The 14,260-nt window shown below is 41.4% G+C and overlaps 2 protein-coding genes across 6 annotated transcripts in view; one reads left to right on the top strand and one right to left on the bottom strand.

Annotated features, from left to right (window-relative positions):
• Positions 1 to 628: 628 nt before the first annotated feature.
• isl2a (ISL LIM homeobox 2a) lies at positions 629 to 4,750 on the top strand. 2 transcript variants are annotated; one of them, XM_076089095.1, is made up of 6 exons: positions 629 to 848; positions 1,349 to 1,538; positions 1,937 to 2,196; positions 2,723 to 3,009; positions 3,864 to 4,031; positions 4,634 to 4,750. In XM_076089095.1, the coding sequence occupies exons 1-6, from the start codon at positions 791 to 793 to the stop codon at positions 4,748 to 4,750; spliced, it is 1,080 nt and encodes a 359-aa protein (XP_075945210.1). In that variant the 5' UTR covers positions 629 to 790. The 2 variants fall into 2 exon arrangements, with proteins under 2 accessions (XP_075945210.1, XP_075945209.1); XM_076089094.1 differs by having other exon boundaries at positions 791 to 848; positions 1,937 to 2,199.
• A 2,264-nt stretch (positions 4,751 to 7,014) lies between these two features.
• scaper (S-phase cyclin A-associated protein in the ER) overlaps positions 7,015 to 14,260 on the bottom strand; it is a 53,497-nt gene continuing 46,251 nt past the window's right edge. For 3 of the 4 annotated variants that reach the window (XM_076089083.1, XM_076089087.1, XM_076089084.1), the window contains 3 exons: positions 8,779 to 8,970; positions 8,048 to 8,096; positions 7,015 to 7,751 (listed from right to left, as the gene is read on the bottom strand). In XM_076089083.1, coding sequence (XP_075945198.1) covers positions 7,654 to 7,751; positions 8,048 to 8,096; positions 8,779 to 8,970 — 339 coding nt within the window. In that variant the 3' untranslated portion in view covers positions 7,015 to 7,653. Of the gene's footprint in view, positions 7,752 to 8,047; positions 8,097 to 8,778; positions 8,971 to 14,137; positions 14,174 to 14,260 lie in introns of those variants that run through there. The other variant, XM_076089085.1, reaches the window with a different exon arrangement.

Raw genomic sequence — 14,260 nt, 5'->3', positions numbered from 1 at the left:
GTGAGACTATTGGTTAACTATCAAACTTAAACAGCATTAAAAAAAAGATAATAATAAAGTTAGTATTAAATAAAATAATTAATTAAATAGTTTCTAGAATAAATATCAGACTGCAATAATAATAATAATGAAATTCTTATTAATAATAATAATAATGCTAGTAACTATTATTATTATTAATATTATTATAGTAATGCAAATAGGATCATGTTCATAATTTATAGCAGTAACAAAATATTGAACATTAAACATTTTCCAAGTTCAACTCTGTATTTTAGTGGGAATCCAGACAACATATGATTGTTTAAACACAAAAAAACAGAATATCTCAGTAACAAGAATATTGACACGGATAAGCTTACAATAAACAATACGTAAGCCCATAAGGAAATATTAAGAGAATGGGATATACCAAAATAAATGACAACAACAGCATATCTCACACTCACAAGTATACCTAATTGCACTGTGAGTTAACAGGGAAATTGCTTTCACTTCAGGAAATAGAGATAGCAGCGCTGTGGGACAAAAGATGGATTAAAAAAAATTCACAGCCAGTCCAAAGAGACAAAAGGAAAAAAAGAGCAGGGGTCCAGGAGGAGATTTGCATGGCACCCTCTCCCCGGACCAACAGAGGTCCAGGTTTGCAGACGTCACTGGTCGAGGATCTTTGTTTTCTCTCCACCTCTCGGTGGAGGAATACAAGTTTATCATCCAGCCAGGGACGGGACGGTCTCCTCTACCGCTCCTCTCCTCCATCTATCGGCTTGCACTGGGCTATTTCTCCTGTATGGTGGATATCCGGCTCAATACTTCTTTCTTGGATGATATGGGGGATCATTCAAAAAGTAAGTTATTTATCTCTCTCTACTCCTTTTTTTGTCATTCCGGGGTTTTGTTCTGAGTTTTTAAATTTCCTTTTAAGACGTATCCGGGGTATAGTCTCTTAAATGTAATGACTAATTGCTCGATTCATTTCGGCATTTGCAGAATAATATCGAAACCGCAACTAAGGTATGATCAACTGACCTGCCCTAACGAAAAATACACTAATATATATATATATATATATATATATATATATATATATATGGGCATATCCTTATAAACTTATATCGTGTGGTGCGTTTGAAGTGACCCTTGTCGTAGGTTACTTGGTGATATTTTTAGCTCCTGTTGCGTCATTATAATAAGTCTGTAATATTCTTGGAAGAACTCTGATGTTTGTTGTGATACGCGCAAAGATTTTCTCTCCTTAAGGTGGAGGGGTGAAGGGGGTTTAAGGGATGTCATGGGGATTAAAAGAGCTCGCACAGTGTTGCATTAATGCATTCCGCTCCTCACACAGAGAAGTCGGGAATCGCAATGTGTGTGGGCTGTGGAAGTCAGATACACGACCAGTACATCCTGAGAGTCTCCCCGGACCTGGAATGGCATGCAGCCTGTCTCAAGTGTGCAGAGTGCAGCCAGTACCTGGACGAGACCTGCACTTGCTTCGTCCGAGACGGAAAGACTTACTGTAAAAGAGATTATGCAAGGTAGAGTGCAACTTTCAGGATTTTTTTTACTCTCCTAAATTTCAGAGACCATGTGTTGGGTTGTTGAAAAGAAAGTGTTATATATAAAGGATATACAGGGGGCACCTGAGATGAGATAAATCATAATCTCATAATGATAATGGCAATTTGAATGGCAAATGTGCAGGGTGTAAATGAAAGTGGGCAAAATTGTGCGTCATGAACTACAAACCTGAATAAGATCTGTGCTGCAGGCATTCAGATTTGTGTTCTTTTTCCTGATTATTATATCAGCTCGCAACTTTTTTGCGCTTCTGTTGATTGGAACGTGCTCTGAGATCAACGTCAGATTCGTTTAGCCTGCAACATTTTAGGGCTACTGCATGAGACCAATGTATAGTCTCCATGCTCCCTTTCAGGTTATTTGGCATCAAATGTGCAAAGTGTAACATGGGCTTCTGCAGCAGCGACCTGGTGATGAGAGCTCGGGACAATGTGTATCACATGGAGTGTTTTCGGTGCTCGGTTTGCAGCCGTCACCTCCTGCCGGGGGACGAGTTCTCTCTGCGGGACGACGAGCTGCTGTGTCGGGCGGATCACGGCTTGCTCGCGGACCGGGCCCCTGCAGACAGCCCACTCAGCCCGGGGAACATCCATACCAGACAGCTGCACATCTCCGGTAGCCTACAAACTGATTTATTATGAACCTATAAAAGTAACACAGTAGGCACAGAAAATGATCTGCATAAAATCGTGCATGCTATAACCTATTATTATAATTATTATAATTATTGTTGTTATTATTATTATCATCAGTGTTATTATTATTATTATTATGTACATTCTGACTTCCAAAAGTATTGCCATTTTCTAGGCAAAATCTAAACAGTCGACTAAATATTAATATTTTGTGTGCATCGGCCAACAAAAAAAGATTCAATATAATTTACAATTTAATTTTTTTAAATGCATACAGTAGTCTGACGTTTAAAATGACGGCAGTGACTTACAGACGCCTAACAATATTTGGTGCAATATTTAATGTTTTCAATTTCATAAACTACAGCCGGCGATAGGCCTAGCCTACTTGTAAATCGAAGCTATTTGTTACTTTAATTTCTTCATTTAAGTTTATAATTCCTCCGACATAAAACATTTTTTCTGCTTATTTTAAGTTTCAAATTGATTTTTTTCCTTTTTTCCAGAACCTGTTTCTGTCCGACATCCTCCTCATCACCGGAACCACGTCCACAAGCAGTCCGAGAAAACCACTCGGATCCGGACGGTGCTGAACGAGAAGCAGCTCCACACCCTGCGGACCTGCTACAACGCCAACCCGCGACCGGACGCGCTGATGAAGGAGCAGCTGGTGGAGATGACCAGCCTGAGCCCCAGGGTGATCCGCGTCTGGTTTCAGAACAAGCGCTGCAAAGACAAGAAGAGGATCATCTTCTTGAAGCAGATGCAATCACAGCAGCACAGCGAAAAAACCGTGAGTTATGTTATGTTTTTTATATTTTCATGGTATAGCTGAAAACATTATGCTTTATTATAGACCCGTTTCTCATTCCAAAGGCCCAATTGATCTTGGGCAACACATGCTTAAGCATATTTTCTAATGTGCTTAATAACTGACTGTCATGCACTCACTATTGCCCCGTACAACTTGATTAAATTCTCCACTGGTTTAAAAAAAAAATAAAAAATTAACAAAGGTTGTATTCAAGATAATGTTCATGTTCAAATGTATCGCCACACATTATCTCGATAAGATAAAGAAAGAAATAATTGAATGGCAATACTGCTGGAGAGAAACCACAGCAGGAAACATAAACATATCGTAGACTGATTGTTGTGGATAAAAAATACAGAAAATAAAATTATTTGTCAAACAACTCTTAACAAACAGGAGGTTGTTTTTCCATTTAAAAAAAAAAATTCCATATCATTTTAAATATACAGGTGGTATATTTTCATGAATCAGAAAATAATTGTCAATTTAGTTAGTCTACTGAACTGAAATATTTTGTAATTGAAAAATAATTGCATGTTTTGCAGAGCTGACCACATTAAACCCAATGTATCCTTTAACTATTGCAAAATTAGATTTAGATATTTTACAGGCTCATATAAACCTAATATGCTTTCTAACAGTTGTAAGGCTAGTTAATTCATACAATTAAAACTTTTTGTGCACGTTTTATGTTTGTTGTTGCTGAAAAATGGCTGTTGGTTCCCTCATAATGACAAAAAAAATATGATTTTTATTGGTGTGGCTGAACAGCAGAATTTATTCAATGTATGGCCAATATTTGGGTCGAATTAACTGTTTCGTTGCTCTTGTAGAATCTGCAGGGCCTGACAGGCACACCTCTGGTGGCAGGTAGTCCTATCCGGCACGACAACACCGTGCAGGGGAATCCTGTGGAGGTGCAAACCTACCAGCCACCGTGGAAAACCCTCAGCGACTTCGCCCTGCAGAGCGACCTGGACCAGCCCGCTTTCCAACAGCTGGTAGGATGACATTCAGTATATATATTTAAAATAAATTATAGGCCTTTTAAAATAATACAAAGGGACTGATAGGCTTACATTCGTAGAGAGCGAGAGAGAGAGAGAGAGAGACAGAGAGACAGAGAGACAGAGAGAGAGAGAGAGAGAGGAAACAGAAGGATTTGCTAAACTTCAATCATATCCAATAATAATTCAGACATGGTCATAGGGCAGTTTTGTAAACGTGATGATGATGATTAAAAAAACAACGCTTAGAATTTGAGAGAATTCTTTAGTAACGCCTTGAATTTCCAAAATATTCAAGTGCAAACTTGCGCCAAACTGTTGATCAACCTTGTGTATGGGCTCCATGTGGGTCACTCGCTGATGTGGTCTCGTGCACGACTGATAAGGTGATTTGTAGCCTATTATGTTTTAATAGATAGGCCTGATACTTTGACAAAATAAAATAAATGTATCCCTTGCTCTGGTCATGAGCACATTCACATGTTGACATGTACAACTGTGGGCACGTGAGAAGTTTTGCACCAGCAGAGAGAGAAAATTGGTCTATCTTAAAACCCTTTTTTTGTTGATCTGACTCCTTCGGTTTCCTTCGGCAGGTGTCTTTCTCTGAGTCGGGCTCCCTGGGCAACTCCTCGGGCAGTGATGTGACCTCACTCTCGTCTCAGTTACCGGACACACCGAACAGCATGGTGCCGAGTCCAGTCGACACGTGAAGAGTCCTCGAGGTCAGCTGGAGCCCCCGAGCGCGCGCCCGCGCCCTCTGCAGGGGACGCGCAGAGACCTCAGTGACATTCAATCAAAGAAAAACGAATTAAAGGACCAGGATGGATTATGCTCGAGGATACATTCAGGTTGCCGACTGGAGGATGGGAGGTCTGACTATTCTTTTTAAATTTAGGCATTTTAGCTCACTGTCTTGCTCAAGGATACTTCGGCAGGACTCACAGCTGTTTATGGACATTATGGGCTTATGGGACCTTCTACCATGATGCCAATGCCTGAACTGGCCATAACGTGGTGAATGTGTAACGGGATTCAAACACACTGTCCTGTAATGGACGTCTGAAGGTTACAATATGTTTATCAGGAACCAAACTGTGTAGATGTGCATGTTTTGTTTCAATATCGACTCTTGTAAATTAAGGAAACAGATGAGATGCGCAGTGTTCGCGTTTTCTCCAGAAAATAAGTTATTAATATTTATTATGACGACAGACATAGCCGATCTTATCAATAAAACCATACTTTTAACTGATTATTGCATGCACAATTCCATTTGTTCTGTAAACCACAAGATCTTTTTTAGAATTATAGTCGGCAAAATAAATCAGTTTTTAAGTGAATTGAAAAGCAATTGGTGCTTATAATGCTTGACACCGTTTGAAGTGCTGGAGCTCACCTGTTTAGAAAATTCAACTTCTTAGGCTGTAAGACGGCCTAAAGCTCATACAATAAATGGTTAAATATGCACGTTTGGGCAATCAGAAATGAAATATTACGGTATTACAAATGTTCAGTTGCCCACATTTGTGGGTGCCGTTCTCTGTCTGTAAACAGTAAACCCTGAGGTAGAGGCCCTGCTTATATTTAGGCCTGAATTTCTGAGCCAAGTGGATGAGTGACTGATGGCTGACACGATATTATTAAGCATTTGGCCCACGTGTCATAGGTCACTGAATCAGACACAATGGGCTGAGGTCCGAGTTCGTGCCCTCACATGATTTTCTATCTTCTTCATTTATATATAAAAAAAAAAAAAAAAAAAAAAAAAAAGCCTCCAGAGCCTATATTTATAGCAGATTTTGCATAATATCTGGTTCCCGTCATAATGATAAAACGATCAAATTGGTCTTATTTAGACAAATGTCACAGTGCCATACCAACCTGAGGCCCATGGTTACAAGTCTAGACAGAGGACAGGCAGCGGCAGCCGCTTATCTGCATCTGGCATCACCCGCAAAGGATACACTGAATGGACCCAAAACAAACCGCGTAGCCGCGCAGCGCTGACGGGACTCCCAGCCTGCGGACGCATCCTGGCGTGTCTTGAGTTTATTTTCATTCCTGTAGGAATCCTGAACGGCAAATAGCCGCTGGACAAGAGAGCACGCAGGTCAAGCAGGGACTGACACACTACACCTCAATAATTTGTTGGGGAGGATCGCCTTTATCAGTGAGGGAAGTGCATTGAAATTCAGAATCCTGTTAAGTCTTTAAGACATGCTGATATAGCCTGTAACAACTTTAAACTGTGAGTACAACTGTAACAACAATACACTCAAGTAAATGTTAGAAAAATACAAGACGGGGCTAAACATCACAAATCATTTTAAAATAAGTACACGGGTTATCTGAATTTATATAGTTATATGTTTATACTTAACACATTAAACAGCTCCCAAATGTGCAACATCTGCCTTTAATCTAAAACTGGACAAACTGGATGAAAGTTCCAGCAGTTTCACACTGTGGGAAATGTTTTGCGAATATAACTTTTGTTTTCATTCCCAACAAATCCCTTTATCCCGTTTCTAAATATTACCTGAACCTGCTGGTTGATTGTCATCTGTGCATAACTAGAGGCCGCACTGATGCTGTAGTGATGAACCATTGGGAATAAAACAACTTGATCACTATTTGAATATAAATATGCCAATTAATAAACTACCAATAAATACGTGCAGAAGAAGATGGCTTCCTCTTAAACCTGAACAATCTGTTTGAGGAATTCAAGAGCGTGAAAGTACATTTCTATATGTACAACCAATTCCTATATATTCATGTTTATTTAAGATTCAATAATCAAATTTGTTTCTATGAATTGCATTTGTCCATAGACTAAATTAGGACATCTTCAATATTCAAGTTCATGAGGGTGTAACTGACAGGAATACAAGAGTCACCACCCTTTGTTGTATCTTACTCATCAATTTAACTTTGTAAAGTTTACACAGAAAAAAATAGAATGACAACAAAATATAGCCATAAGTATTTTATTTCACATGAAGGTAAATAACTCAATAAATTATATTAATTTGTAAGTTTGCCGCCTAACAGAGATAAAGAAGAGACAAAGATGTGAACTTGAAAAGGATCATTCTGAGCTGGCAATCAAGGCATGCCACGTAACTTGTAACTGACATCATGTAGACTAGTAATAACATTCTGGCCATTCACATTCAAACATGAGACAAATATAATAAATAACACAAACAGTATTCATGAAACACTTGGCAAACGATAAATTACAGTATAACTAAATGTTTCAGATTTAGATGGTCCCTGCTTTGAAATGGATCTTTTTTGTATCTACAACAGGGACACAAAGATAAACAAATGGCTTGTATAGACTTTAAATGGAATAGCTGTGCATGTGTTCTAACTGCAATGAACAATGAAGACATTTTGTGCAAATAATCATAAACATCAAACTGATTTCAAAGAAATCAAAACAGATAAACCAACATATGATAAGGCTTCACAACTGACAAAGTCTGAAGAACATATTTGCTCGTGTGCAGACTTAAAATTGTGGAAAAAAGAGAAAAAAACAAAAGTCCACATGTTTCTTTTGAAATGTTCATACTGTGCTTATCCATTCTGAGGACAGTGTGCATCACTCTTCCTGCTTCTTGAGAAAGAACTGCAGCGCTGAGTCCCACTGGTCTCTTGGAAAGCGGTTAGACAACTCGCAGTAATCCAGCAGCTGGGAAACTTTACACAGACAGAGAAGAACAACTTCATTATATAACGGGAGTCCAACAGCAATCCTTTTAAAACCGTCAGAAAGCAACCAATGTGCCAAGATAAATGTATCACAAGGAAAAATTCTTAAGTCTCAATACTACCATTAAACATATTCCAGATCTATTGTGTAACCGTCATGTCTGTTCTGAGGCAACGCCTTCTTTAAAACAAGTCAACTATTCTTTAGAATTAAAAATATGAAATATAATTAAATTCATCCAAATTCTTGCATTGCGTTTCATACATTTATCAGAATAACTTACCTCCGGGCTTTATTTTGTTGTCTGAATCTTTCTCATTTGCAGCACAGTCCTAGAAGAATGAACACGAGCATTAGTACGATAACAGTAGACTGCAGGTACCAGTAGTGTTGTGTGTGTGTGTGTGTGTGTGTGTGTGTGTGTGTGTGTACAATTTAATTGGTCTTATCTAAAATAATTAAAACCTTCCAGTCAGAAAAAAAAATATACAAATAATGTTATTTAAAAGTTGCCACTACATCTCAATGTATTTTCTAATCAAAATATATGTTTTTAGAATGCCGGGTGATAAAGAACCATACAGGATCAAACCGTTTCACTCCGAGGAATGTTCTTGAGGTTAACTCAACAATGAGGGCGGCGGGGCACGACACCATGCATTATTGCTTTGTTTGAAAGAAATGACAATAGCTTGTCTCCCTTTGAATGGAAGTTAATCGGTGTCTAAACAGCGGTGGTTGCAGAGTGGTGAGGGGCGGGTTGTCAGAGGAAGATGAAGGAGACAAGCTGTTTACTGGGAGTTGAACCAGTGGCAGGTAAATCCACTGTGAAGGAAGCCATTTATCTTTGTACAAGCCTGCCTGTTACAGATTCACCGGGGCCGAGATGAGCAACTGTTATACCAGCCGAGGCAAAGAGGTTCCCCTCTGATTATAGCCTGTTCTGTGATGGTCAACTGTGTGTAAAACTATGATCTATGTCTGCTGTATGTGACACCATGGTCCTATATTTACCTGAATGAACGTAGCCAGCAGCACACAGCTCATCTCCTGCTGCAGGATGACCTTGTTTTGGGAGTTGTTGTAGCAGGCCGAGATGAGGGAGGGGAAGAGCACTCGGATGAGGCGCGGGTGGCTGAAGTACTGGAAGGGCAGCTGACACAGTTTCTGCAGCACGCTGGGCTGGCGGCCAGACTGCACTATCACCTGGAACACACATGGAGCAAGGCCAGTCAGTCACTGAGCCAGTCAGGCGGCCAGTCAGTGGCACTGTTGGTTGTAAATCACCGCACTGTCCCTCCCACATGTAAATCTGCCACTAAAACAACACACAAACAGCCATTAGGAGGAGACCTGGGGGGCACAGCCTCCCACCACGCAATTATGGGCTATAAAACACAATGATGGGATGTTTTCTTCTTCCTTTGTACCAACAGCAACGGCAGAGATGCTGTACCACGAGAGGGAAATGTGAACCGATGTCATTATCAGCGGTTAAAACTTCACTTTCAAGTTCTGTGTTAAGCTCTCTGAGCAACACCGACGCAGAGAGTCAGTGCAAAAAGCTTGTTACCGCCCCGTAGGAGGGAAGCTCGGGTTGAGAGGGCATTCAAAGTGCAACAGGGGGAATGGAGGGGTGGGGGTGGCGGGTGAAAGGCAGGGTGAGCAAACCTCCACCAACGGTGTTGGCCACCCCCACTTTGAGAAATGAGCAATACCATTAATGGTATTTTCACCCTGCCGACATCCTGCTCTTCATCACAGCCTGTCAATCACACACCATCACATCCGGGCCACCAGCATTAAAAGCAAATCACTCCCAGCCTTATTTGATTAGAAAGGGGACTGCTGCAAATGAAGGGGTCCTGGCCTAATGCTCTGGTCATCTCCCCTGAGCCCGAGAAGACCACGAGCACCCCTCTGAGAGCACAAGGGGGTCAGCGTGCTAAATCCTGGCTGAAAAGACACGGCACTACTTTACAGTTACAGACGACGGGACCGGGCGGCTCCATGCCAATAGAAACCAGAAGGGCGAGGTGAGGTCCCCAAGTCACGGTGACATAAATTCACGAGATTTACAAGATTTTAAAAATGCACCCACTAATACTCTGCCATTGGCTTCTCCTTTGATAATGCACTCCAAGTTTCAACAGCAGGATAAACAAAGCGATAATTCATCGCTTTTATCAGTTCAAGGTGAAGCTTCTCAGAGCTGGCCTCTACAGCGGCGTTCAAAGGGACACAAAGCAGTGCCACTTCCTATCGTCCTCTGTTTAAAGCATCCGCATGGACAGGTCAAACAATCTGAACTTTAATGCATTACAAATACTTCAAAATGTGGAGAGGACTGAATTTGTCAACCTGAAATGCGAGTGTTAATTTTCAGAAGGTAAGAGAACACGAGGTCTGCTTTGGTGTGTTTTACCGAGTGCTGTATTGAAGTCCATGGAGTACATTTTTAAAGAGGTAAACCGTGCTGTGAATATGTGTGCGTAACGGTGGAAGAACAAAATCCCCACAGTTTCACTGACTCAATAAGTGTTTCTCACAAAGGAATGTGGGACTCGGACAAATTCATCCACTCACGGAAGAAAAAAAAAAAAAAAAAAAAAAAAGGCAAGGTCTGGCTGTTTTCAAAAGTAGAGCTGTTTATTTTCACTGCATGTAGTTTTAGCATTTTCATGCTACTTTCCATTAAATCCCACATCATCGTATTTATCTCGTCTGTTGCAACATTGCTCACAGACTAACTGGCATTGAAGAGGGAGTTATGCAGCCAAAACCGTGGTTCTACGAAAGCTAAAGAATATATTCATTCTTGGGTTTTAATCCAGAATATTTATGGTTTAGGTATCGTCATTTAACACCAAAGCAAGTGTTGGATATTTGAGCCGGGGCTCTGAGAAGATCCAACCCACAAATCACCCGGCAATCTCATAATCCTCCACCACGCACAGTTCCATCTTCAGCTGCCTAAACAAATTGTCCACCCTCAAGTGCCTGACGACGCAGAAAGACATAAAACAAAGCTGGTGGCAGGAAGAGTATAGCGGTTACACAAACTGAGTCTCCTGCCAACTTTCCACGCCTCTACCAGGTGAAGAGCAACACCAGAGCCCAAAATGGTTTCCAACTAGAGATTACCCCGTAGCGTTGCCTCTCCCAGCTCAGTTGAAGTATCTGCAGCTCAAAGCCTGACATCATAAAACTAACAACAAGCATCTGAACCCGTGCATCTGGCTCGCGTACAACGCAGACCCAGTAAAAACTCAAGTGTCTCGGCTGCTCTGTTCTTTCTTAAGTTCAGAGACCTGGCATTTTCAAACAGTGCCGAGTTTTATGACGCCTCCATTACATAACTTCCCCACTGTCCACAATGACAACAAAGAGTGTGTAAAGTTAATGTTCTGAAACGCAAACAAATTCCCGGGGAAAAACCCCAGCGTCGAAGCGTAAACCAAAGTTAAAGCAGATTTAAGAACGGAGAGGAAAAAAAAAGAAAAAAAAGAAGTGGCCGGCATTGTTCCTGCCGTGCAATAAAGCATAATCTCAAACAGCATAACTAGCCTGTGTGCATGAGGCTGCAGCACTGCTGGATAAGGCAAATATATGAATTTCATCTTGAACGTGTAGAAGAATTTCCATTCGTTGTAACGTCTAGACAGCCCGAACACCTCAGGAGGAACCAGCGTCAGAGCAGGGCCATATATCTGACACTGACTCCACAATACAAACCAGATCCATCAGAGTGGAACTGCCTTACTGATAACACAAGCAGCACAGCATGCGCCACAAAACAAAGTCAGTCAAATGGCTGTTTAGTGCCTCTTTACAGCATTTACAATGGCTGGCTGAGACGTGCACAGGACGCTGTGTAAATTACCTTTGGACAATTAGACGCTGGCGACGCAGACATTGACATAGACACTCCAACTTGACTTTTAAGGCAATTGTCAGTTGTTTTAAAAATCCCATAAAAAAAACTGCTGTTTACACAGCGAAGCTTAATAACTCTTTATTTATCTCTATGAGCCGACGCTGTCATTCCACCCCAGATCTTTACTGCTGATAATTCTGCTCTGAAACTAACCTGATGACAGTGTTACAGACAAATGGAAACTCCTCACTGAAAGGTCTGCAGGGATAAAAATGTCCTCAGCTTCACTTAAAGTCAGTTGGACCTGCGCTCACCCTTGAAGCAGAGTGTAAATCATCTACCGAGCTAACAATCAGGCCCTCTCCTGCCAGTCAGTGGAGAGTGCGTCTGCCTGCGTTACTCTGCCTTTGTTTACTCCGCTGGGTGATACACAGTGTGCATTCCCTGCTGCTGGCTCCCTATGGTCTGCACGAGCTGCACTTACCCTGCAGGCAGCGAGGGCTTGGTGTGCCTTGGCTGTAATGGACTGCTGCAGGGAGCGTTTCAACATCAGGTTAATAGGAATTACAGGCCTAAAGCTCGGCTTGGGCCTGCGGGGCAGAGGAAACGCCCTCGTAGAGAATGGGAAGAAGAGGAATGACCCCACGGATGAGGCTGAGCTCAGGAGATGTGAAGTCTGGAGGTGATCCATAGCTCTTGTGATGCTTACAGGTATAAAGAAAGCTGTTTACGAAATATAAGCAGAGGAGTCGGATAATCTCATGAGCCAGCGCAGGGAAAACCATTCCATTTCTAAAACGTCCATACACTACCTGAAATTAGACCCTCTTTGTGTGTGTCGCTCACTCTGCTTGCGTGTGTGTGTGTGGCCATTTTCCATGTACTGAAAAAAATGCAAGGTTTTCTTAAGATTTCCACACTCTCAAATCGCTCGTGTCTTTCTAAAGGAGCCAGCGGGAGTCAGGTGGGTTATTAACATGTCAACAGTTTACAATTAAAATCTCGTCAGCTCAGAGTTTCAACAGATCATCACCACGGATGATTCACAAATGAATCACTGCATTCACAGACGAGGAGATTACCGGCACATATCTCTTCAAGGGGAAAAGGGAAGTACAGTTACTTGTCTGTTGCAAAATAGGTGTCATTTGTTCTGCTTTTTTTGTTTTTTTGTCAAAAGGTCTCGAGGGACTCACCCAACAGACAATGAAACATATGGCTACATGGCTCTGTGGCCCCCACGAGCAGAGACGCACTTAAAGAACACACAAGCCTGCATATGTCACTCTACCGATGGCTTTTCGTGTGACAAGGTGAATTATTCATGCCTCCAGAGCAGAGGGAATACATCACTACATTTACTGCTGCTTCAAAGTTCTGCTTTTTATGAGCAGCCTTATTCATATATATATATATATATAAACAAAAGCTGGTGTGCCGACAGTGAATCAGCAGTCTCCACCAACGCACAGGCCTCGGGTCGGGCTGCTTTTGTGCTCTGCCAATGCTTACATTAGCTTGAGAAAAGCTCAAGCTGCTCTAAATATTCTCCTTAACGCCATCCATCTTGGTGCGGAACTGAGTGGACGCATTCCAGGAACTGGACCACTGGCAAAGATCAACTCTGTGTGGAGGTTGTGTGGGATCTTGTTCCCCCGACAATATATACTTAAATATGATATTTATTTTAAACTAAACCCTGAACTGAAGGATTTTTTTGCTGTTGCTTTTTCACGTTTCTTATAAACGTTTCTTATAAGCAGCATCAAGGTTGTGGATTTTGCATGAAATTAGCAACATGCTTTTTCACCGAACACAGTCCTGCCCTGTTAACTGTCGTTGTTCAAAGACGAATCATCTGTCACCCGCTTAATTTAATCTTCAGTCCTCATTCAATTATTCAATATAATATGCAAATGTTATCTACAATGACAAACAGATGCTAATTCTGTACATCAGAATAATTAAATTGCAAAGGAGCTGAGAGGAAAGCGCCGTAGACTGGAGGAAGACCCTTTAATTAGAAGTAAAAAAAAGCTGGTAAGAGAGAATCAGTAATCAGCCTATAAATAGTGGTTATGGGGGTTGACTGTGACCGTGCGAACATAAATGACATATCGGAGGTTTGAGGCTGAAGATGTGGCGGCTGCCTGTGTGGGTCAGGCTTAACATAATCAAAGCCCAGCCAACTGTAGCATGGCTAATCAGGGGCCCGGTAGACGGGCCATGCATGACAGCCAATTACACAGCAGCCAGGTCTGCTCCATCACATCCTGCTCACGTCCACAGAGCTCCTAAGTAGTTGTAACACCGGGACCAGCGTTACCAGGAAGGAACAATGGGTCACTCTGTGGTACAATAGACGACACACAGACCAAAAGCAAGAAGGTGCCAAGTCATGAATCTTTGAACAGGTGCTTTTTGTTACAATTACAAATCTACGACCCTTTTTTTGACAAATGATACGTGAACAGGACAATCGTACGGTGATATTACCAGGCTCTTCTTAACTCAGCGGACAGCTTTTCACAACTGAAAGAATCAAATGGAACTTGTGCTGAAACAATTAAACAATTGAAAATGAGTACATTGACAGAAAATGTATCAATTACAATTGTA

Source organism: Anarhichas minor, unplaced genomic scaffold, assembly GCF_050575085.1.
Source record: "Anarhichas minor isolate MPS153535 unplaced genomic scaffold, ASM5057508v1 ptg000011l, whole genome shotgun sequence".
Classification (NCBI taxonomy): domain Eukaryota; kingdom Metazoa; phylum Chordata; class Actinopteri; order Perciformes; family Anarhichadidae; genus Anarhichas; species Anarhichas minor.
Note: the sequence above shows the minus strand (reverse complement) of the source record. Positions and strands in the feature narration are given on the sequence as shown.

Bases quoted from the DNA above. Each gene is read 5' to 3' on its own strand.
- isl2a (XM_076089094.1), top strand. From the start codon at position 791: ATGGTGGATATCCGGCTCAATACTTCTTTCTTGGATGATATGGGGGAT. The intron at 849-1,348 runs GTAAGTTATTTA...CTCCTCACACAG, and splicing joins TATGGGGGATCATTCAAAAA to AGAAGTCGGGAATCGCAATG. The intron at 1,539-1,936 runs GTAGAGTGCAAC...GCTCCCTTTCAG, and splicing joins TGTAAAAGAGATTATGCAAG to GTTATTTGGCATCAAATGTG.